This window comes from Rattus norvegicus, chromosome 5 (assembly GCF_036323735.1).
Source record: "Rattus norvegicus strain BN/NHsdMcwi chromosome 5, GRCr8, whole genome shotgun sequence".
NCBI lineage: Eukaryota > Metazoa > Chordata > Mammalia > Rodentia > Muridae > Rattus > Rattus norvegicus.
This window is the reverse complement of record NC_086023.1, coordinates 51,967,953-51,993,081: the sequence shown is the minus strand read 5'-3', so window position 1 is coordinate 51,993,081 and position 25,129 is coordinate 51,967,953. Positions and strand designations below refer to the sequence as shown.

At 44.0% G+C, this 25,129-nt stretch overlaps 1 protein-coding gene across 2 annotated transcripts in view; it reads right to left on the bottom strand.

The window, feature by feature from the left end:
* Nucleotides 1–10,393: 10,393 nt before the first annotated feature.
* Mdn1 (midasin AAA ATPase 1) overlaps nt 10,394–25,129 on the bottom strand; it is a 130,904-nt gene continuing 116,168 nt past the window's right edge. The window contains exons 88-102 of one of the 2 annotated variants that reach the window (NM_001427015.1): nt 24,976–25,123; nt 23,655–23,968; nt 23,237–23,401; nt 22,441–22,542; nt 21,460–21,661; nt 19,991–20,158; nt 19,445–19,608; nt 18,349–18,438; nt 17,378–17,493; nt 16,637–16,811; nt 14,670–14,743; nt 14,103–14,217; nt 13,407–13,470; nt 12,100–12,242; nt 10,394–11,625 (exon numbers count right to left, since the gene is read on the bottom strand). In NM_001427015.1, coding sequence (NP_001413944.1) covers nt 11,437–11,625; nt 12,100–12,242; nt 13,407–13,470; nt 14,103–14,217; nt 14,670–14,743; nt 16,637–16,811; nt 17,378–17,493; nt 18,349–18,438; nt 19,445–19,608; nt 19,991–20,158; nt 21,460–21,661; nt 22,441–22,542; nt 23,237–23,401; nt 23,655–23,968; nt 24,976–25,123 — 2,229 coding nt within the window. In that variant the 3' untranslated portion in view covers nt 10,394–11,436. The remainder of the gene's footprint in view (nt 11,626–12,099; nt 12,243–13,406; nt 13,471–14,102; nt 14,218–14,669; nt 14,744–16,636; nt 16,812–17,377; nt 17,494–18,348; nt 18,439–19,444; nt 19,609–19,990; nt 20,159–21,459; nt 21,662–22,440; nt 22,543–23,236; nt 23,402–23,654; nt 23,969–24,975; nt 25,124–25,129) is intronic. The other variant, XM_039110965.2, reaches the window with a different exon arrangement.

The window sequence follows — 25,129 nt, the reverse complement described above, 5'->3', positions numbered from 1 at the left end:
ATTCTGAATTAGTGCTGGGTCCAAGTTGGGCACTGAGAACAGGTATTTTGTACATTCTTTTCTCCACAATCACGCTAGCCACAGGCAGTGTTGTCATATGGATATATATTCCCTGTCTCGAAGATTTATATTTTGAGTAGGAAAGCTTTGAAGGTCAATGCAGTGTTACTAAATCGACTGAGAGTAGGGCAGGTCCTTGCCCTGAATAAACTCTGTGTCCAAAGTTTAGGGCACAGCGTTTTTAAAGACAAATGACACAGTGACATCATTGTCAGGTGTAGGTCAGGGGATCCGGGTAGCATTTGCTTTGACTATACGACCAGAAGATATTTCGGTTATGTGTCTGAGCCATGGAACGTCCCAAATGTGCTACCACTGTGGATGTGACTATCCAAGGGGTTTAAGGGACTAAATGTGTGCCTGAGCTGACACAAAATGGAGTCAGGGTAAGCTCAGGACAAGAAGGTGTTACCTTACTCACTTCATTACTCATTTCTTCTAGTAATTTTTAAATATTTGATTTCTAAGAACGGGCATGTGCGGGCTGGAGAGATGGCTCAGTGGTTAAGAGCAATGACTTTTCTTCCAGAGGTCCAGAGTCCAATTCCCAGCAACCACATGGTGGCTCACAACCATCTGTAATGAAATTTGGTGTTTCTGGTGTTTCTAAGACAGCTACAGTGTATTCATATAAATTCAATAAATAAATAAATAAATAAATAAATAAATAAATATATAAATAACAAATCTCTAAAGAGAGAAGGGGCAGGTGCTGGTTCTTCAGGATTCTTAGACCTACAAGGAGAATAAAAGGAGACCTGTGGGCCTGTGAGTAAGGTGTCAGTCCTGGCTGCCAATCCAGCCAGTTATGGAGCCAGAGACGATTGGCCTTTTTAAATGTATCATTTGTAAGAGCCAATTGGTATTTAAATGCTTAGCTAGGAATGATTGCATGAATAAAATCAGATACGTTTTTAGAAAGCTATTCCTTAAATACAGCCATTGGGGCTAGCCCCATAGGAACCATGGTGAGTAATATGAGTCTAAATGAGTCTAAATAGGGGAAGGGACATCATGATCCCCAATTCCACAGCTCTGCTTAGTTTTAGCTGAGTGAGCCCACTGGCTCCCAGCTTTGTAGCCAGGGCAGAGTTGGAGAGCCAGGCCCTGTCAGTCTCTGTAAGGTAAATCACTCTGGTTGGACCTTCACAGTCTGGGCCACTTCCTTCTCAAGTGGCAGTGTTTTCTTTACCTGGACTTGGTGGATCCATGGGGGGGGGGGGGACGACACCTGTCCCTTAGTATTTAGATGTCGTCCATGTTTAGCCACAGCTGACTAGCCCCGTGGCAGTCTCTGTCTTACATAATCTGAAACTCTCTTGGGAACTTTTAACAGAATCAGGCCTTGAATTAGTTTTTCTCTCCTAAGAGGAGAACTGGAAGCCAGGGTAAAGAGTATGGCCAATTGAATTAGTGTGCAGGTCCCACAACAGTGTGTAGCATACTTAGGAACAGCGTTCTCCTGTTCACTGCATTATGTCAACTTGGCAGATACTGAGGGCAGAGTAATCCGTCTCTGTTGTTTGCCACACTTAGGATATGGGCAAGAGAAGCCTGTCACATGAGACATGAAGAGTATCTCATCTTTTCTTATAGATAAGGAGGAGGTTCTCCTGGCACGGCCTACATAGTGGAGACAGGAACAGCAGACATCTGGCTTGTCTTATTCCCGTGCACTTTTATCCTGTAACAAGGCCAACATGCAAACCTCTGCTGAGTTTTGTGTCCCATCTAAGGGAACTACTTGAACCTGGGGATGGCTTGCCATTCAAGAGTATCATAAACAACATATTTGATTAAATCATAAAATATAATTTTATTATACAAATCCCATGCTTATCCAAAATCCTTTTTAAAACCCTTTTTATCAAAAATATATAACCGGTGGTAGTTTGAATAGGTATGGCCCCATAGCCTTGTGTGTTTGAATGCTTGGCCCATAGGAAATGGCACCGTTAGAAGGTGTGGCCTTTTTGGAATACATATGGCCTTGTTGGAGGAAGTGTGTCACCATGGGGTTGGGCTTTGAGGTGTCTATACTTAAGCTCTGCCCAGTGTGACAGTCTCCTGCTGCCTGTGGATCCAGATGTAGAACCCACCTGGGAGTTGCCCCAACTAAACCTGCATTTATTCACTTTTACTCATGTCTGATCTGGCCTACACTGAGTTGTCAGAAAGCCTATTAATCAGCTTGTAGAACTCTCAACTACTTGCCCAGCAACAAGTCTGCCTGTGTACCACCATGCTCCCTGCCAAGATGATCAGACACTAAGCCTCTGAAATTGTAAGCAGGCCTCCAACTGAATGCTTTCTTTGATAGAAGGAGCCTTTGCTATGGTGTCTCTTCACAGAAACAGAACAGTGACAAGGACATTAAGATTAGTGGCATTAGAAACCAAGCGCTCCACCCCCCCCCCTGACTGCCTTCAGTGACTCAGCCCCAGCAGCCATGCCATCACCAGCCACCATGATGACAGCCAGCTCTGTCTCTCTTGCTCTCTGTCTACTTCTCTCTCAGAAGAGGCTTTGCACTCCTCCCACTGCCACACCAACAAATCTCTTGAATAAGACCTGTTGGGTGTAGTGATCTTTGAGGCATTCCTTGGCCGTGATCCATCAAGGTACTCCTTCCACAGCAAAACCCTAAAGTGTTGTGTGACTCAGGATATCCTGGTACCTGCATGCTCCCCCCCACCCACTTGGGGAGTCTAAGCCACACTGGGACCCCATCACTTAGCTCCAGTCTATCTCAACTGTTTCATTTTCCGGCTCACCAAGTGCTGGGCACCCCACTGAACAGCAACAATTGGTTGGGTGCAAATGCTTCCCTGGATCCGAGAGAGTGACTGTTGAGCATCCAACATACTCTGGTTGTGAGGTCTGCGTCGGACCTCTACCAGGACTCCTTGAATGAGACCCATGGAGGCAGCAATGGACGCAAAAGCAAGAGGAGCTTTATTATTTCAACAAGAAGGGGATAACCCTGAGTGAACTCTTTTTTTTTTTTTTTTTTCCTTTTTCCCGGAGCTGAGGACCGAGCCCCGGGCCTTGTGCTTGCTAGGCAATTACTCTACCACTGAACTAAATCCCCAACCCCTGAGCTAAATCCCCAAACCCCTGAGTGAATTCTTAACAGGGAGTTATATACCTGGATTTATATATAAGGGCAAATGTCAAACAATTGGGGCAGAATTTGAAAAATGGTAATTAGGCAAGGTACCTTGCTCATTTGGTGGAGTGGAACAACTTTCAAATTGACTCAGTGTACCGTTCAGGACTTTCTAACGAGGAATCGGTTGGGAGTCACAGGTAGCTTTGTTTGACAGTTTGGCTTGTAGCTGTTCCAGGAATTAAACCAGCTCTACCCTCCTTGGAAAGGAGGGGTCTTTGTGCTCAGAGGTTTGTGGTGGAATTTTCCACTGGCCTTAACCCCAACTCTGGCCTTTTCATGGTATTTTTGGAAGTGGGGATACCACTGGCCATAGTCTTTAAGGCTCAGCTGACCCTTTCCCTTGGGTGAGATTTCATTTTTGATTTCAGTTTTCACCTTTTGGCTTCATTTAAAAGTCCTGGTACTAGGGGCCATGTGTCTCTTCTGGCTTTTTAGTCCTGACCCCCATCCAGTGCACTGGCAATCCACTGAACAGCTTGCGTTTTGCTTGTTTGGTTCCCTTGAGTCCTGGGGATGCCTTGGACTTTCCCTTCTTCCTCATCTAAGGGACCAGTGTAGCCTCTTCATCTAGTGCCCAACCTAAGAGCTTCTAAACATATTCACTTTTGCAGTCAAATCTGACCTCAACACCCTTAGATAACGAACCAAAACGGCCACCCAGTGGTCTCTACAACTTGCAGAAATGAAAACAAATTCCCCATTCCTTATTTCTTTTTTTCTCTGCTCCAATTCCTGTTTGTCACACCCCCTCACCCCAAATAATGTCCTGTCTTTAAGTTATGGCTGCTGTTAGGGTAGGAGTAGGTGACTTTAACCTTTCCCTTGATTGGTTGGCTCTATTGCCAGACTTTGTGACTGGTTAAGGTTCTGGGGGATTTCGGGGACTTTGGCTGATAGACTATTCTTGGCTCAAGCTAGGGGTGGGTGGGTGGGTGGTGGGGCAACTTTCTGGGGGGTGATTTTTCCTAGAATTGACTTGTTTTGGACTTTTCCAGTTCTGGGAAACAGAAGCCGAGGCCTAGTCTCCCAAACTGCCAGTTTGCAGGCTGTCATGGAGTCAGCCTAGCTCTGGCTGACTCAGTCCTCTCATACGCTCCTTTAACTGAGATCAGAGCCTGAGTGGTTTGTGTAGTGATTCCTGACAATCAACACTAAAGACACTTCAGGTTCTTTTCTCCTTCGTGCTCTTGGCTACCTCTGGCTCCTGCCTGCAGTTCCTCAGCTTCAGCTATCAGCTCCCTCATGGTCTTATAGCAATACCCTATAACGTGGTGCTCTGTTTTGGGACTCCCTCTCTCCACTGACTCAGATTTATTTGAATAGCCCGTGCTCAGCACAGATGTCCAAAAATTTGGCAAACTTGATTTCCAAACTCCCCTGAACCTTAACTTCTGCCACAAATGACCCCCCAAATATCTTTTATCTAAACTCATTCCACTCTTAAGATTTCTCTACTTTCCACTCCTAGAAATCTTTTATTTTTATGATTTCTTTGTGCTCTGCTCTCAAAAAACAAAAACAAACAAAAAAAAACAAAAACAAAAAAGCCCCCCAAAACAAACGAACATAAACAAACAAACAAACAAACCAACTCCACAAAAACTCTTAAGATGATGTGGTAAACTCTTTTTTTTTTCTTTTTTCCGGAGCTGGGGACCGAACCCAGGGCCTTGTGCTTGATAGGCAAGCGCTCTACCACTGAGCTAAATCCCCAACCCCGATGTGGTAAACTCTTTTCTCAAAAATCTGCTCATTGGGTAGCTACGGTTAAAAAAAAGATCTAGGGCTGGAGAGACGGCTCAGCGGTTAAGAGCACTGACTGCTCTTCCAGAGGTCCTGAGTTCAATTCCCAGCAACCACATGGTGGTTCACAACCATCCGTAATGAGATCTGATGCCCTCTTCTGGTGTTTGAAGACAGCTTCAGTGTACTTACATGTAATAAATAAATTTTTAAATAAAAAAACCCTAGAAAAATCTGTAATGAAGTTGGCGTTAAACTGTTAGGGTCCAAAAGTCCAAACCAAGCTGAGCAGACAGGAATCCACGCAGAGCAAGAGCTTTACTTGAAGTAGGCAGAAAGGGCTGAGCAGTCAGGGACAGCAGCACAGACTCGAGGCTCATTGCATCCTTGCATGTTCACCTTGGTAAATATTTAAGCAGATGACAAAATTTCATTGTAACCAGGCTGCTACTGATCCACCAGGGCCACAGAACACACTGCTAGGCAAAGCAACAACACCCTCCCACTCCCAGCCAGAATGTTACAAAGCTTTCAAGCTTGAAAATCACAAATATCTGCCAAGTTACAACTTTTCATCAGTCAGAGTCATCTGCTCTTTCATGGTTAGGAGCAATCATTTTGTCTTGGGTAACAAAGATTGAGGAAGAAGTCAGCTACCCCTCTAGAAAGCTCCCCTAGAGCCTGGGAACATGATCTTAACTTCACCTTAGGATCAAAATGGAGTCTGACAGCAAGGTGTTATTTGTGTGGTCCCAAATTGCTTATAACAAAAGGATTATCATTAAAGAAATGTATACATGGTTATATATGTATACATGTGATTTAACACTTGTCTAGGATACATACATGTGTATGTGTGTGTATATGTAATTTGGTTCAACTGTGAGAATTCATAACTTCGATTTAATTCTCAGTCACTAAAAAAAAAATCTACTAAGAAAACATGTTTTTAAATAGCAACCATGTGACTCTCCATCTTGGCTGATGTAAGCAGCCACATGGCTGGTAGTCATCTTTACTGCAATAAAGAGTACATGCCAAGTGACGCAAACCACCATCTTCATGTGACCATGTGGTATAAACAAGTGTACTTCTTTGTCCTAAAGAGTTGTTTATCATTGTATCTCCCTCTTAAGTGTAGCTGTCTTCAGACACACCAGAAGAGGGCATCAGATCTCATTACAGATGGCTGTGAGCCACCATGTGGTTGCTGGGAATTGAACTCAGAACCTCTGGAAGAGCAGTCAGTGCTCTTAACCACTGAGCCATCTCTCCAGCCCAGAATTTTACAGATTTTTAACCCCCACCCCACTTTAATTATAGACACTTAATAGGTCCTGAAAGTTTATATTTCAGCAAAAACTTCAGAGATAACAATGACTTTGAATAGGAGATGATTTTTGTAAACAAGACCCAAGAGGAAGGGAAGTAACCAGGGAAACCACCTGCAATTACAAGAATACCTTTTAAACTTTAGTTGTTTTTATGTGCACAAAGCTCCCCTCACCCCTCCTCCACTGTAGGCTTACATTTTTCAAAATCTGCTTTAGTAAACATAACAACCTCCCTTAGAGCCCACTGACTATAAGGGAGAGGAAGATGGTCAATAGGATAAGGGTTAAGTGGACTTGTTTAGACATTTTTTGGGGTAATTCCAATCTTTGTTGTCAGTTCAGTCCACTCATGAATTATCAGCAGCGACTTGATCCAGAAGGTACAAACAAGTCCACTGAAGCAGCAAGAAGCAGCCAGAATACTCCCAGAAGTTCTTTGATGTGTGTCTATGAAGTCATGACAAGAGATCAGTGGCAAGGACCAATGCTACAGCGTCCTCAGTGAAGACCAGCGTTAGTGAAGCCCAATGAAGTCCAGCAAGGCAAACCAATGCCAGAGCCCCGCCCGCTGTTGGGTTATACCTACACTCCTTCCAGACATCAAGTGTCCTCTCCAGCCAACCACCTCACGCCCTTTCACCAGAGAGCTTCCACCTGCCTGTTCTCACCAAAACATCCTCTCACAAGACAGCTTCCAGAAAAATAAATACACATGACACAACCGAGTCTCCAACAAAACCAGAGATTCCCACTTCCAGCCCTCAAGTCAGGGAGCCAACTTGGATCTGAAAGAGACAGGACAAATCCCATCTCCAGAAGTAGTTTTCCAGTGAATTAAAAACAAGGTGTCACACACACACACACACACACACACACACACACACACACACACACACACACGTGTGTATGTATGTGTATATATATAAAATTACATATGTATATATCATATCCAAAAGGCATTTGTTTTCTGTTAACTGACGAGCTGAAACAAGAGCAAGCACCTCTAGGCTTAGTGGTGCAGAGACGAAGGCAAACACATAAACACAGGGCAAGAACACAGCTGGTGCAATTTCATGGATGGACTGAGCTAGGCTGCGTCGACCAGGTTTGAGCTCTCAGGACTGTGTGGGAGCTGGGTGATGGGGATCAGAGGGCTTGAGATCAGACCCTGAGGGGAGGAGAGCTCAGAGAAGAGGAAGAAAAGGCTGGGAAGGGGGTACCAAGTGAGGAGAAACATAGAGACTAGGAAAGGAGAGGAGGTAGCTGGGGGTACACAGACAAAAGATAGATGGAATCAGAGGACGGAGGTTCCTGGAACCATGAGTATAATCCCAGAAAGGAAATCAGCACAACTCATGTAGCAGGTGACAAGGGCAGAGGCCTTCTCCCTTAAAGGTGAAGTACAGGCTGGAGAGATGGCTCAGAGGTTGGGAGCACTGACTGCTCTTTCAGAGGTCCTGGGTTCCATTCCCAGCAACCACATGGTGGCTCACAACCATCTGCAATGGGATCTGATGCCCTCTTCTGGTGTGTCTGAAGACAGCTACAGTGTGCTCATAGAAATAAATAAATAAATCTTAAAAAAAAAATTAGGCACACATACCAAGTTGGCTTCTGATCATTAAGTAAAAGATCTTGGAGAACAGAACCAAAGGGGACAAGGCAGGGACACATTAATAAGAAAAATGCTATTCTCTGGGCAGAATCTGTCCAGAATGCATCCAACCACTCATACGGTTCAGCCAGTCAGCTATTAGAAACCCAGGTCTCCCAAATACTCACGGAGGTGGAATCAGAATCCCAGGACCTTTATTGGTGTAAGAGTTGTCCTCTTAGGAATGCCCAAACCTAAGAGGGATCCTCACATGGCCTGGCCCTCTTAGGCCCTAAGGCTCCTCAGGAAGCCTGACCTTCTCAACTAGAACTGAATTTGGTGAGCAAATGTAACTCCTAGAACCAGGCCCCGCTCTTTGTTGTCAGGGGGCACAGCAGTCATTCCAGATCCTCTGGGCTCAGTGGGAGGCCTGGCATGTCTTCAGCACCTCATCTTCCCCAGTGGCTGGGAGGGTCTGGAGTGAGGCAGACTCAGTCCTGTGGGGAGGGGGCAATTTCCCTGGAGCTCCTCATATGCTACAGTCCAGACAACTACGCATCCAATTTAGAGTTCTTTATTAGCCAACAACCAAGGGCAGCCTCTTGCCCCAGATACTGAGCACCAAAGATCAGGGGCACAGCTCTTCTAAGGACAAAACCCATGAAGTCACTCCTATCAGTTCTAGGTCAGAGGGGTCAGGTAACATGTTCTGCCTATACACTGGTAGGTGTTTTGTTTATTCATCTGGGCCATGGTCAGAGGCACGGTACTTCCTCAAGTGTTGCTAAGGCGGATGTGACTGTTAAGAGTTCAAGATGGCATCACCTCAGTCACTTTAGTAAGGATTCCAGGCAACATATAAACACTGGTACCTTGCAGCACTCTGGTTTTCTGTCAGTGGTGGAGAGGGGAAGGCAGGCACAGGAGAGCTAAGCAGGGTGAGAAGCTTGCCTTAGCCTGTTTACAGAGCTTTGAGTGGTTTGATTCTTTGTTTTTTGAGACAGTGTCTCACTATATAGATCTGGCTGTCCTGAAACTCAACTGCCTCTGGCTTCCCAGTGTTGGGATTAAAGGATTGCCCTACCCAGCCTTGCTTCTGAAGGGCTTTCAGCTGGAGAAAGCTACTTAGATACCACAAGTAACATGAAATAGAATAAGCAAAACAGTTGAGATGTCAGGCGGGAAACTGACAGCTGCAGCTGCAGTACAATCAGAGGCAAAGAAGGGATGACGAGTGTCAGATAGCTATGCTAGATAGACGTGTGGTGTGAGTGTGTGTATGTGGTGTGTGGTATGTGTTTGTGTGTGTATGTGTGGTATGAGTGTGTATGTATGTGTGTGTGATGTGTTTGTATATGTGTGGTGTATGTAAATGTGTTTGTGTGTGGTGTTTGTGTGTGTGTGTGTGTGTGTGTGTGTGTGTGTGTATGAGTGTGGTTAGGGTTTTGATGGAGTTATAAAGAAGACCCATGGGTGAAACTTCACCAAGTCAGGTTATGCAACAGTAAACAGGCAGGCAGACAGTGCTGAGAAGAAATTGTGTACCTGAGCATACCATTCAAATCTGGTGTATCCAAATACAGTATATTATTTCACATAAATGGTGTCAAAAATTACTAGTATATATGAAGTCTGTTACCCAAGACAGACACTGTCAGTTACCAATGCAGGACAATACTTGGTGGTGGTCTCATAAGATTATACTAACCTCGTAGTTGTTTTAAGTATCACACATTGTACTTATACAGTGACAATGTCTTGCTGCTATGTGACCTACAACTACTTGAGAACACCAAAGATCACCCTTGCTGTGCCTTCATACACTTTCACCGTCTTTTGATATTATGTGATCCTGGAACACGAGATTCACCCGTCTCTGCCTCTCAAGTGCTGAGATAAAGTGTGCACTACACCACTACACCCACCTTCATAGGCTTTTCTGATTAGATGATTTTGCAGCTGTAGTGATGGGAACGTTATCTGAATAAGATCATGACGACAGCATGCAGACAGTGCTTAAATATGAGGCCTTAGCTATCTGGCCAGACTGGGTAGCTGCAGATAGGCGGTTGGGGCAAAAAGCCCAACCATCCCCTTTCCTGTGACATCCCAAGTTGAAATGGCACCTGTTTATACGATTTCTGCCCCAAACCCCAAGCACTATTCTATGGGCCAAGAAATCACAGTAAGTACATGATTTGGGAGGCCCTTTCTCGGCTAGACACGCTGATTGCAACTGTAGTCAATGCGACGTGAGTGAAGAGTTATGTCACAGAACAGAATCTTTATACCATGCCATGCGGTGCTGTCAACTTACCCCTTTCCCTTGCTACAAAGCCTGCATGCAACTCCCGAGTCACAGAACTGAGCAGTTGATATTGAACTCCAAGTTTGTGTGCTAGCACGGTCTGATCAGCAATAGGGTCAATGCCCAGGCACACTCTTTCAATCCTGTCATATTTTTCATACTCCACTAAGAATGATCAAAGACTAACTCAACAATTATTTAATAGTTTTCAGAATATAAACTGCATAGCATTTTTGAATAAAAAATAATATAACTTTAAGTCCATGCTTTAGGACACTTTGTTAAACAAGAAGCAATCTGTCTTTGATGACCACCACATAAGGGTGGCACACTTCACAGTGTCATCTGCAAATAGATATGGAGACAGATGTACAGCACAATGTATACAGACAACATTTAAATAGAATACAACACATGATTTCAAGTATTCAAACACTGCTTTCTGGCCAAGTAAAACTGCCCCGGCCTCAAGGGAAGCAAACCTAAGACTACTGTGCTGTGTGAGAGGAGGACGAGCTGCTGAGTCCTTTTAAGCCTTCCACAATGGCACTGGCTTGGGTAGCTCGAAAGCAGTATGAGGAACAATTTTCCTCTTAGTACCGGGGGAAGGCTGGCTAAAGAAATAAATTACAACAAGGGGCTATGGCAGCCCGAGAATGAACAAGCAAGAATCACCTGTCCATTATTGCATAGTCTCCTGAGGCAGCCACTGGCAAGGGCACAAACAGCTGCTTCATTCTTGTGCAGCTCTATGATCACCTTTGCTGGCTGCTTTTATGAGAACACATCATCTAAGTGTTCTACCTTCTAAGCAGGGTAAGACATGTCAACCAAGTGACTCTATGTAGAGCTCAAGGCAGGGACCAGAGTCCAGCTCCCTTTAGTCTCTGTCCAAAGGGCTGGCATATGCAGCCCATGATCCTGGGTTCATTTCTCAAGGTGTTGAGCAGAGGAAAGCAAGTGGCTGAGCTCTAGAGAAGGCGCAATGTGATCTTTCTGTGCCCAGTACAGCAGGGAGTCTGAGAGCTTGCACTAAGCTCTTCTGTGTTGTAAATACAAATGTATAGTGCAATTTTAAAAAAATGTTTTTTGTAACTGTTGGATAATTAAAAAATCCGATCTAAGATGAAGTAGTATGAGAGCACTGAGTTCACAACATTGTGTGGAAGGGAGCTCCAGAGGAGGTGCCGTGCTCCCGCAGCCTCCCTACAGACTGTGCTCTGCTCTAGGAATGGTCAGATGCAGTGACCAGCTCAAACCACTGCCTGAGGGCATCACTGAGGGTCTCAGGAAGTGCATTCACATCCCGAAGAATGATGTAAAATGGAAACGGAAACTCTTCCATGTAGGATCGGATTTCGGGCATCTCTCCTGGTCCTTTAAATATCGGTACTTTAATGTCCAAGATAGAATCCTGTTAACAAAAGACATTTTAGAGGAAAAATTAAATAGATCCTCGACTAGTTCATTAGTTGACAAGAAAAGCTGACATAAGAGAAACTTCCAAAATGTTTATGAAGAAGGCAGCTCTTTCTTTCAAGGAAGAAGCTCAGTTCTTTCAAGGAAGAAGAGGAACAAACAAGAAACTGATGATCAGTGCAACCTGTAGCTAGTCAGCTGCTAGGATGGTATGAGAAAGACTGGTCTCCATTTAAAGGAGCTCAGGGCCACTGTGACAACCACTACTCTGTTCACATAGAGGCAAACTATACTCCAGTGGAGGGCTTTTTGCAACCGTGAATCTCTGCTCTCCTACTCACGATTCTTTCTGTGTTGGGAAGACTACTCTTCACCTTGCAGGGTTGTGTGGAGCAACCCTGGACAGAATTGCAGCTACACTTGGGAACAAGTTCTGCAGAATTGCGGCCTTTGGCACTCGCTCACTCACCCGTGAATTGGGATTATCCAACACAACAAAAATGACGAAGATGTTGGCATTCTGGGCGGCCTGGACCGCTGCTAGGACTCTGTCTTTGCCTTCGAGGAAAAGGCCTCGGCCATCAGAAACTATGAGGAGCAGCTGGGCAGTCTCTGCAGAAGCCATGCATTGAAGGAGGGAGGGAAAAGGCAAAACCTATGTTAGCAATTGGAAGCCATCTGTGGCTTTCTAAAGACAGACAGATCCCCGGAACTGCCACATTCTCACACAAACAGGAGAGACAAGACACCCAGTCAGTCAGCACAGCCACATGTGGGCCACAGGAGAGAATGGCACTTGCTGTTTACTGACAAGCTCGGTCCATCCCTTGACACTCACACAATAGAAGCACAAGTTGTTCTGTGACCTACATGCCTAAGTCTGTAGACTTCAGCAGTCATAGAGATGAACAGGCCACAAGAAGTGGCCAAATCAGTAACCTAGAACTATCTCTTCCAGATTTCATATATTGTCTTCTGGACTTTTCTATCCAGGGACAATTCCATGTCCCTAATTTCTTTCCCTTTCCCTCTTCACCAGACAGAATCAGGGCTAAATTACTGCTATATTTCAAGCCTGAAAGCAATCATTTTTGGATTATGTTCTATAGTGAGTGTGAACTTTATACTATATTACACACACCTTATTCCTATCCAGCTCTGAACTTAATCTGTCATATAAATATGTTCCAATTTGTAACTAGTGACTATCAATTATAAGACTTAAAATGAGTTCAGCATAAATTTCAGAATAAATAATGAATAAAGAATTCCATCAATGACAGAATTCCATCTTTTTGTTTTTTCCTATAGAGAATATTTTAAAAGGTGATGGGGGCTTAGAGGGACTCAGAAGATGACTCATTTCGTAAAATGCTTCCTATGCAAGGAGGAGGACCTGACTTTGGATTGCCAGCACCCACATAAAAGTCAAGTGTGACAATGCATGCCTGTAAGCCCAGTGTTGGAGAGTGGGGGACAGAAGGAAACCTGCGGTGTGATGGCTAGCCTGGCTCTGAGCTCCTGGTTCAGTGAAAGACCCTGTCTTAAAAGATACACGAGCAAATAAACAAAGAAAAGTCTTCAAGGAAGGCTTCCAAAGTCCACTTCAGGCAGGCCCCCCCCAACACATGCTCTGTACATACGTGAACATGTACACATTAACTCACAAGTTAAAAACAAAAGATAGCACAGAGAGATAAAAGAAACGAGAGGGAGGGAGGGAGGGAGGGAGGGAGAGAGAAGCAGTTCTTAGCAAAGAGGAAGAATGTGGCTCACCTGGACTGGTGTTCTGTGATAGCTTCTGGGCAGCTGCAAACATTATGGCTACAGATTCTAGAAACTAAACAGAACCAGCATAAATTAATACAACTATTTAAGCTCCGCTTTCATAACTACAGAGATTCCCATGGCTTCTGACCTAGGACTGTCTTCCTACTGTGCACCACTGAGCACTGACACGCTTAAGGACAGACAGGACTGTCACTGGCTAGTGACTCTACCTAGTGTTCAACAGGACACTCCAAAGGAAGAAAGACAATTACATGAGCAGCCATGAACAAAGCGGCCTCCTCTTTCAAGTTAGTAAACCTGTTGAGCAAAATAGCAAGAACTAAGAATGGAAGGTTGCTGTTTCATTTTCTTCAGAAATCTCTAGGTTTTAGGTTTTGTCTCTAGGCTTAATGAGAGACCAGGCCCAAACCCACCTGACCAATAGAAAAACTTTGTTTTTCAAATGTTTCAAACTGTTCTATTGGGCTAAAGTCAATGATCTTTGAGGAGTGAGAAAGAGGAGTCACACTTGGTTAAGGGAAGCTGAGGGAACTGTTTTAGTGACATACAGGCTGAAGTTACTACTGTGTATTGTCATGTTGCCTGACCTAGTTCCAGAAAGTGTACAGGAAGTTCTAAAAATTGTCTCTTACTATCAGCTTTAGAATTTGTGCAAAACAAATCTCAACTTCATCAGCATACCTGAGCAATCTTAGTCTTCCTTTGCTGGAATTTGCAGAGCCGTAGAATTTGAGACCCTGAAGAATCATTAAACTGCTCATGGAATGGGTGCAACAGCTTTACTGACTCTCCAAAGCTTGAAAGAAAAATCAGACACAATATGATCTCTTCAGCCACATGACCCAAGCAATACAGGTTGGGGCGACCACATCTTTAACCCCAGGACTTGGGAGTCAGAGGCAGGCAGAACTCTGAGTTGGAGGCTAGCCTGGTCTACAAAGCAATTTCCACGACAGCCAAGGTTACAGAGGAACCCTGTTCTGAAGAGATAAATCAATCAAACAAAAACCAAAGGCAGTATTAGGGGATGGAGAGATGGCGTCAGCAGCTAAGAGCATCTCATCCAGGTTTGGGTCCTACCACCCACGGGTGCTTCACACTATCTGTAATTCCAGTTCCAGGGATCTAATGCCTTGTTTGGCTTCCAAGGGTATTGCATGCATGTGGTACACAGACATACACAAAGGCAAACCCCCGTACACTGGAACAGAAACAAACAAAACAAAAACTTGTGAAAGGTAACATTACCTGCACACTGCAATCTGACCCACTTCTAGGAGGGTTAGAGCATTACCAATCACAGCCAACGACTCAAATGCAAGCTACGAAGATGAAAGAAGAGTTTAAGGCATCAAAATTCCCCTAAATCAGTTTGCTTCAAGACTTCACAGAAAACATCTTTTGTATAGCAAACAGGTGAACAATAGTACCAAACCGTCATACAACCAACTCAGGCAGGAGTCCTCCTGTGTTTAGCTGCAATACACTGATGGGATGGTTGCTCTATACTATGTAACCACAGTGGTATTGATAAACATGTTCCTTAAATGCAAATTTTCCTTTCTTTCCATGGCAGAGCCTAACTTTAGTTAACATATAAAAGACTGTAAGAGTTTGAACTAATTCTCATGTGGCAGACTCAGACATAAGAACTGAGTTACAAATTTTATTGCCAGAGTTTTTCCAATTTCTAAGTCTCCAGTCAACTTTGCAGAGAACCTTTCTCTCTGTCTACTGTGTGCATGCTTCCTGCCTACAGCAAATGCCCTCCTTCAGTGTTGATTCTGCCTTCAATGCTTGAGAATTCTCCTGCCTTTTAATTCTTTAGCTGGCAGAGAAAACAAATCCAATTAAGACCCTTGATTATAACACTACGGCTTAAGAGTGTTGGTGGAAGGGGAGAGTATATGTTTGTGGTTAATCTTTATTTTCATTTTTTGTGCTTCACCACTCAAAAGACCCCATGCAGCTTAAAGATAGGCTCAAAGCAACTTAAGTTATCAAGTCAGCTAGACAACCGGAAATCCCTTGAAACAAAATTACTCATTTTGAAAATAACACTCCTGTCACAGAAAGAAAGAAAAATCTAGCCCATTGTGAATAAAGCATAAGAAGAAAATTGTTACTCATTTACAAATGGCTACTAGCACGCCTAACTTATTGGAAGAAACAAGGTTGCCAACTTGTGGGCCCTAAATTTCAGGGTAATGAGTAAACGATAAGGCAGGGAGCTGAGGCATCTCCGTGGCCTCCACCTGGCTCCCTAAGCTGTGAGGTAGCCAGGCTGAATGCAGCCCTTTGCACACCTGGTGTGGAGCACACAACCGTCACACTTCAGCATTAGTGCAACACAAGCGCATCTCATCTTAGACATGGGATGTGCACTGGCTAAAGAAACAGTTGCAGCAAATCCAAGGAGATTTAAAAGTCAAAGCACTCCATTCTAAAGTTTTACACAGAGACAGAACTTTAAAGACACGAAAAACCGGACAAGATTGCTAATTAGCCTTTGTAAATGAAATCATTTTCTTAGTTTTTTTCATTCCTCTTATCAAATACCTGTCTTTAAACAAGTCTATTGGTATAAAGGAGAAGGGAAATGAATGAAATGAAAAACAAACAAACAAATCCCCAAAACTGCAAACTTGGTTTAAAAAACAAATCCCTCTTCACTTTTAATTTTTTTTTTTCAGTTTCTGGCCAGAATTGACTTTAACAATTCTTTTATCATCTATATTGATAAATCAACCCAACACAGTGCCCACATATGAAGAACAAGCTGAACTGTGAGGAAATTAAAGAAAACTCTTATTACCTCCTGCTGCATAAATGACAGCAGTTTTAGAACAAATTGGTTAAAGAAGCATTAAACTAAGTATTTTACATATCCATCATTTAATTGTTTTCATCACCGACGTAGGTACTGTTAGAATCCTCTTTTTTTTTTTTTAAAAAGTGAAGCTGATAATAAGCTGCCCAGAGTTATGAGGAGAGGGCTGTGAGCTGGACTCAGGGCACGTTCCAGCTTCTTCAGGAGAGCACCGCCATCTTAGGTGCCGCTGGCGTATGCTGAGAAAATCACTGTAAAGAACTAGCATCCCCTAGACACCAAATAGTTTCAGAAATCCCGTGGTGTGCCATCTTAAACCCCTTTCTAGATGGAGCCGTCACATCCTTCCTGCCAGCTGTCCTGAGCCTGCTTCTTCTCCCCTTACCTGTTTGGTGTGGTTGTCTACCATGCTTGAGGAGTCATCGATGGCCAGACAAATCTGATACTGCCGTTTACTGGGCTTGGTCCTACGAAGCCAAATCCTGTCTTTTCGAAACTGACTAGCAATGTATGGAATGATCTTCCGCATGTTCAGCCGTTTCCCTGTTCGATAGTCTCCTCTGTTATAGGAACCAATGGGAGCAAAGATGAACACAGGCTCAGGTCTCAGAATTTTAAGACAAAAATCACATTATTAAAAACTTAAAACATCCAATGTAGACTGCAATTTTTATAACTGCCAGCCAGAGCACTGGCCTGGGGTCTGACTGTAATAACCAAGCCTTTCCAGAACAGCTAAAACACATTTACAGAATTAGAGAGTAATTTTTTTCTGTATTAAATACAAAGTCTCATTTGCTTCCCTTTTCCGTTCTAAACAACTTTGACCAAATCTTTGTGGTTCTGATCCTAGCTGAATAACACACCATAAGCACAGTAAGCAGCACACATCTAGGGCTGTTTCCCACACAGCAGAATGTAAGCTGCCTTCATTTACGTATTTCCTCATCACAGAAATGCACACACAGTGTTACTAGTTACAGCTAATGGGGGGACAGTGGCAGACACAATAGTGCCCAGAGAGCAGAAATAGCAACCCAGAAGCCAACACCATAAATGTTTAGTGCTGAGTGTAATTGAACTGACTGTCCCTGACCTCTAAGAGTCGCAAGCAGGGAAGACTTACCGTAGTTTGGCTGCCTGTGTAGGCTCCAGTAGGAGGCGAAGCTGCTCACACAGCTGTTGTGAAAGAGCTGCAGTTAGGACTAGGTAATTCTGCCACATCTCAGCTGCGGCCTTCTCCTAGGACAGCAAATAGAAATTACTATTGAAGTGCTGAAGCAGAGAACTTGCACAAGCCTTCTCAGCAAAAGCACTTTAAAGCTTTTCTCAGCAAGCAGCAATCCAGCTAAACAAAGCCCACTTGCTCCCAAATCCCATAACATGCAGTTCAAAAGGGAAAAACGAGTGAGACAGGCAGTTAACAATGGGGATTCACAAATAACCCAACAGTTTGCTCCTGCCAGTTCAAGAACTGGACCTGATGCTTTGCACAGTGGCCTGTGAATGAGGACTCTGGGAAGGTTCAGGTACCTGAACACGCATCGGTTTTCAAAATGGAGAGTGACAGTGCACACAGATCCCTCAACAGCACAGATCCACACACACACAAGCCTCATACTGACTACAGCAGAGCATGGAATACATTCGTGGTAGGGAGAATGATGATAAACACAGGATATAGGCATGCACATACACTGTGTATTTAGAGGTTAAATCATTAAAATACACGCTACATAGCCAGCAAAGATCTGGGAGACCATTTGAGGCTACATAGCACCAACTTTTGCCTAGATTCCTTACAAAGCCAGCAATACAAGTTAAAAGAAGCACATATGTCTGTTTTAATGAGACTACAGGTGTTGTGACAGAATAGGTAGAACCAATGGATGCCCAGCTTAGAGAAGGTTCTCAGAACAGTCTCTATTGCCTTTTACAAAGATAACTGGAGCTAAGAACCTACTGAGTTATGTCTTTAAGAAAACAGGTGGGGATAACATTTGGAATGTAAACACATAAAATATCCAATTAAAAAAAAAAGTTCAGGCAAGTTATTTTGTGAAAAACAAAAAACAAACCCAAACAACTCTGACTTACTTCTTCTGCATTCCCATAGTTGTGAGTCTGCCATGTTTCCAGCTGCCTTTCCATCTCTTGTCTCAGCTCACTGATATCTTTTAAAAAGGGCTAAGAAGGAAAAGCTATGTAAGTGGTGGCCCAGATTGGAATCAGCAATTTATCACTGACTGTCGTCCTATGGTGTAACCTTGATGCAGTTGTATGCCTGAACCCACAACTCAAGCAAACTTAAGGGTGCAAATCAGATGACTCCATTTCTTGTTTTCAGGATCAAATAGATGAACGGAACTTTTATCGCTTATAAATATAGCCTAGTCAAACAAAACCCAAAATCTTTTTGTGATCCACATATAGGTGACCAGAGGACAACCGACAACCTCAGGGGCTTCTTCTCTACTTTCTGATAAGCCTCTATCTCCACAAAGTCAAATTACTATGGAGCAAGGCTCAGTTACAAGGCTCCTCCTGTTAGGGAGAGATGGTTAAGTTAGCAAGTGCATGTCTTACAAGTGTGATCCCAATCCCAGCCTCAAAACCCATGCAGCAAAAGCCAGGAAGGCCGATCCACAGTGCTGAGGTAGACACATAGGGACAACTGCAGCTGGCTGCTCAGCCGCCTTAGCTCCTTGGAACATTCTAGGTCAACCAGAGAACCGGCCTCAGAAAACCCACACCCCAAAACAAACAAACAAACAACAAAACAACAAACAACAAAACAAACAACAAAACAACAAACAAACAACAATGGATCGCTCATAAGGAATGTAACCTGAGCGTGTCCTCTGGCTTCCACATGCACACACACCAAACCTCACTGACTACCCTTGCACCCCCCCCAAAGTTAACTGTCATAAACTGTCAATTGTAAATAAGTGGTGGCCCTGGTTGGAATGCCAATACTCAAGAGCCAATGCCAAGAACTAGTGCCACCATAATGGGTAAGTCTGGGCACAACTTGTAGTTAACAAACAATATACCATTTCCTAAAAGATTATCTGTCATACCAAAGTACTCTTAAAACTTTGGTAAGACTTAATATTCCAAATGAGCTTTCCATAAAAGTAACTTAAAACTAAAAGTTAACAAGTTAACAAGCAAGCTATGAGTTCAGTACTTGGAAAACTGTATCCACAAGGAGTTGATGGAGCGTATGGATAGTTGACTCTCGGCTTCGTTCTGGCCTCTCACTCTCTATCTCCTGGTGAGATGTGGTTGTTCTTGGGTCTTCATCTTCTTTTGTCTTCAGCGTCTGCATATCCACCTCCATCTCACTAGAGCCTATTTTCATAGAAAGACAGTTTCATTTATCACGTGGTCACTAGTGCCTGTCCCAAAGGACTCAAACCTCACTCCATCACCAATTTCCACACGTGTCTCTGTCTGCTCCATTTCCTCATTTTCTTTACTCTATGCATATACCTTATGTAATAAAGGAATCTCTATAATAATCAAGAACTTACTATTCTGCTTTTTCAAACATACTTAAAAAGACAGATGTGAATTTGTCAGAAATTGTTTCTCCTCGATGACTGATCTTCAAGACTCTTTTCTGAGATCATGATAGGTGAATTACTCACCTAGGACAGAGATTAGAATAGGAAACAGCCAAGAGTCGACTTGACAACAGTCCAAAGAAGACAGAAAGCATGCAAGGACTCACCAGAGGCTGTAGCAGTCTCTGACCTGACTGCCTCTGGCTTCAGCTGCTCTGTGTCCTCTGCTCTGATCAGCTCCTCCTCTGTATCCATGAGGATATCTTCTTTCTCCTCCTCCTCCTGATCCTCTCCGGAGGCCTTTGTAGTCTGCTGCTGTTCACTACTGGCCACATCTGCCAACAGTATATAGAGGGACAAAGCTTGATTTTTCTGCAAAGAAAGGTGATGCTGAACGGGTTATCATCTCTGTCACTTCCACCTTCTAAGATTTACTAAAGCTGGTTCTCCACTGACTGACCACGGGGCCCAGACACTTGCTGGCCTAGATACCTCCTGCTGTTCTATTGACAGACCTGCTTCTAGAGAGGTTACAGTACATACCCACACGTGGAAAGAGAAGCTGCATTTATCTGGGTTTTTACTGACACAAACAGAAAAGACAGGGTGTAGTGTGGGCATGTGACTTGAAGCAGCTACTGGGACCCATGCTTGGAGTAACTTGTGACTAGAAAAACTAGACATAAAATGGGGGCGAGAAAGGAGTCTCAGCATTTTAATCTTAGACAAGTTTTAAAGACCTCACAGGTCTCAGAGATTTGAGAAAATCTATAACCATGTCTCTGATAGCAAAAGCTAAGAGTACACTCATGTCAAGGCATGATCCACTCTCTCTGTGTCTTTCTTTCCCACAACAAAGGACTTCACATACAGACTGGCCGCACACCTGCTCTGTAGTCAAGGGTAAACGTGAACTTCTAGTCTCTGGAGTGATGGGGTCACAGACACCATACTGAGCTTTATGTAGTGGCAGGCATCAAATCCAGGGCTTTGTGCATGTGAGGCAAGTCCTCTCATCAACTCAATTAACAACCAGAACTCAGGATGCCTTCACCATCTGCTGCCTATCACCTTCAAGTCACGCAGCGTCACAAGTTTATGGAGCCTCGCCTGATTAAAAGCCACGGCGCACTGCCTAATGTGAAGAAGGAACAAGCCCATGCTCCAGCCCGAGGGGTCTGGACCAAGTATATACACAACGACCAACTTCCTCTTTGGTGCTCGAAACTCAGAGAGAAACGCAGCACTGCCATTTCTGTCCTGTGCTCAGAGGTACACATCATCATACAGTTTACTTCAGGAAGAGAAGAAAGCAGAGACAGGGGAATTGTGATGACTGGCCACTGACCTCACCCTCCCCATTTCTATCATGGCTGTTCACTGTTCAAGGACATTCCGTAACATTAAATGCCAAGAAACTGAAGGCCAGCACCAGGTTTACAGCATGTGGCATGAGGATAGAGGGCTTACCCCAAGAACCCCGAGTATTTACACTTGCCTACAGTCACCTTAGTACCAGAAACAAGTTGCATTTCTGCCTTATCAAAATATTGTACTGAGAGAAGAGTTAAATGGCTATTTCTTCCCCTTCTCCTTTGCCCAGAAGGCTGTCACGTGGCATAACTGAGCACCATACCGTAGGTTTGTGCATCATATGCATCGCTGCCTTGTTGGATATGCTCAAACGTGTCTGCATCTTCCACCTGAGCCTGGGGCTGGGCTGGCTCCTGTTCAGTCTTCCTATCCGTGTCCACGGTCCTCAGCCTCTTACGCACATGCTCATTGGGGTCACCTATGGAGCGTTCATTGTCAGCCTGCCCAGGTCTCCTCTTAAAACTCTGCAGGAATTAAGGAGATCATTAGAGTCTTATTTGCAAAGGCGAAACCTCAACACAACCAATGCTCACTCCCAGGGACAGCCACACAACAGTAGGATTCAATACAGCTATTAAAAGAACGGCTATTATATTCTTATATAATTTTTATCCCCCCCAACCTCCAGCTCAGACTGGCTTTGAATTTGCTATGTAACTAAGATAACTTTTCAACTCCTGACCCCCTGTTTCTGCCTTCCAAATGCTGGGATAAAAGGTATATGCCATGACTAGATTTATGATATAAATTAATAAAGTCAACAAAGCAAAGAAACATACGTATGTATGTGTGAAACTGGTGTCATTCCCTTGGTCTGGGGAAGTCCCCAGAAAACAGCATGCAGGCTTTTAGGGGAGTATTTGGTTTGCCTTTTGAGAATAGCAATTTCACAAGCACGAATATACCTCATTTAAACACTGTTAAGTGTGAAAAGCAATGGACAGTAACAGAGGAAGTCTGGTCAGCTGGTGCTGGATGGCAGCAACAGCAGTGAGCAGGGAAGGCCTTCTGGTTGAGGTCTTCTTTCCAAGCCTGTCATTTTTCAGACAAGCCTGGAAATGTTGCCATTTGTTGTTGTTGTGTGCATGTGTGCATGCAGAGCTTGTGGAGGTCAGAAGAGGAGTTAGGTCTCCTGAACCGCTGAGACGTCTCCAGCCCTTTCGCTTACTATTTATAATCACTTCATCCACAGCATCTTTTTCTGCTTGCCTTCATCTACATTTAATCAAAGAATGATAGAAACCTGGGTATTCTTGTTGGTGTGTTGCTGGGAGGACAAACGCGCGATAAAATTGGATTCATGGCCTTCTGCTTGGTTTGCATCTGCAGCTCCACTACCATGTTCCTAAGAAATCCAAACCAAAAAGGAGGGGAGAAGTTAAAGCCGTGGCTGCTGTGATACCCTGGGTCCGACACTGGGTCTCAGTGTTCTATTAATTTCAGTGGGCTACCTCCCTGTATACCTGCTGATGCAGAATTCCAGTGCTAATACAGTCCTGCTGGCACACAGCAGCACAATACTGACCCACTGCTGGGCCCTGACTGCTCTGATCAGTTCCTTGTCTAAGGGAACATAGGGTCTTATTCTGACAGGCAGACAGAACAGCTTGAAGTGCTGCCATTAGAACATATTACTATTAGGTCAAGAGAGAAGTCATTTCTTTGTGAAATTAAAACATTTAGAAGCCCAGCAAACAGCAGAGAAAAGTCAAACACCATTATAGGTATAGGGTTGTCCAAGAAGCCCAAATTTGACCTTTCTATTCTTGCAAGTTCTTTGAAAAATAACATAAATCTGAGGCTCCCATAGAACTTTAAATCTATTAACTTTTCTTAATAAGGTCACCACTCAAACACAGTCTACAACATATTCTTAGTTTCCTAAGAAGCACATACACAGAGGAAACAACCACCCTCTCCAAGGAGAGATGATTCTTTATACATCAGCAAATGAAAACAAAAGAACACAGTGGAAATCACACTTGTTGAAGAAAATATGTTATCTGACAGACAGTCAGACGAGCATGGAGATCCATCACCTCTTTCCCCTGCTCCTTTTCCGGTGCAGCCCCAGCTAGTTCCACGGCCTGTGCACTCTGCACATTGTCCACTCCAGTCTGCCCACAGGAGTCATGCTCCTTTCTCTCTGTGGCCTCTGGCACTTGCTCTTCAGCATCAGACTTCTCCCCCTCCTCTTCCTCCTTCTGCACAGAAAAAACAAACATGCTGTGGGGGATGAACACAAGGGTGCCTACCTGGAAAAAGATGCCTGCCTCACTCCTTGCTAAGGTTAGTGGGGGGCAGGGACTCTGTATGAAGGAGACTGGTTAGGAGAGGGTTTTCAAGTAAAACATAAAACTTTGTAGTGGTAAAGAAATACCTTACCAAAGATTCTGCTGGCATGAAGTGTTTTCCCTATTGCTTTTAATACAAGAAAAGCTCCACAACCCGTATTACCTGAGGCTGAAGATCTTTGTCAACAGGGCTGACACCACTCTCTCCACTTCCATCAGTGGCGGCCCTGTCTTCCTCTTCCTCCTCCTCTTCTCCCTCCTCTCCCTCCTCCTCCTCCTCTTGCTCTTCTGCATGGCTGGCTGTATCTTTGTCTTGATCATCAGCTCCTGTGTCCATACTCTCCTCGCCTTCCCCGGGGCCTTCGTCGGGCGCAGGTGGACGTTCGCCCTCGCTCTGAGCAGCGTCTGGCTCTTCAACCTCACGGTCTATTTCTTCCATATCTACTGTTTTCTCTTTGATCTCCAAAGGATTCTCTTCTGATCAAAACAACAATTTTTAAAATTCTTGAATTCTTAATCTGGAAGGTGGCTACAAAAACATTTTATTTGGGCATGCATGTGGTATGGGGACAGATGCAGCCAGATCCACGTGGACGCTGAGGTTTAACGCAAGTCCTCATGCTTGCAAGGCAAGCACTTCAGGGACTGAGCTATCTCCACAAGGCTCCGCGTTTCATTTATCAGAAGAGTATCTACACTTTGGACATTTTAGAAAGCTATTATAGCCAGTAACATAATCTGTTCTTTGGCTCATACATACTAATCTAAATGAGCCTAAATAAAATGGATATTTTAAGGAAGATAGGACACTGTGCTCTTAGCAGATTTAATCTATATTTATGTATGCTTGGTTGCTGGAACTAGGATTAAAGTCAGATTCCAAAACTAAGACGTTTATATACATGGTCTTAGGTCATTCTTTTTAACTTACTTTTTTTGGTCTCAACATATATATCTAAAAATTACAGCTCTCTCTCCTAAGGATGTAAGTCAGTCAAATCAGTGAGGCTGTCTAGCACCTTTCTGTGAGGTTGGTCAGCCTCAGGCCCTTCAATGAGAATTTCCTATCATCCTCAGAGGAATCCTTAGGGATGAAATGGGTAGCCGAGGCTCAGGTTACTGTCATTGTAGGTGTGACTCTCTTAGGGTTCTTTGCTCTCACTCTCCATTATCATGAACAGCTAAAACCATTGTTTCTGCAGAAGAGCTGCGTAAGAGCCTTGACAGATCAAGACTGCCTGGAATGTACATCGACCCACCAGACAGGAACACGGTAATTAATGGCTTTGGAGAAAGAGGTGTACATGATAAACATCACCAGTCCTTGGCCATGCAAAATGAAGGATGGGAAGTGACAACAGAAGACAGGTATACCGGCCTATGTGTTGGAGGTTTATTTCTGGTCTTGTCATGCCACTGGCCAAAAAGAAATCAGTACTGCCATTGCCAATGACCCCTAGCTATGGGTGTCCCGAAAGACGTACCTTCTGCCTCCTCATTGTCTGTGTCCTCGCCAGCACTTCTGTCCTCACTGTCAAGTTTCAAGTCATCTGGAAGGTCCAAGGCCTCAGGCTCTGGAAGCTGTTCTTGACTGCCATGGTAAGGGTCTACCTCACTCTCATCATATTCCCTCTTTAG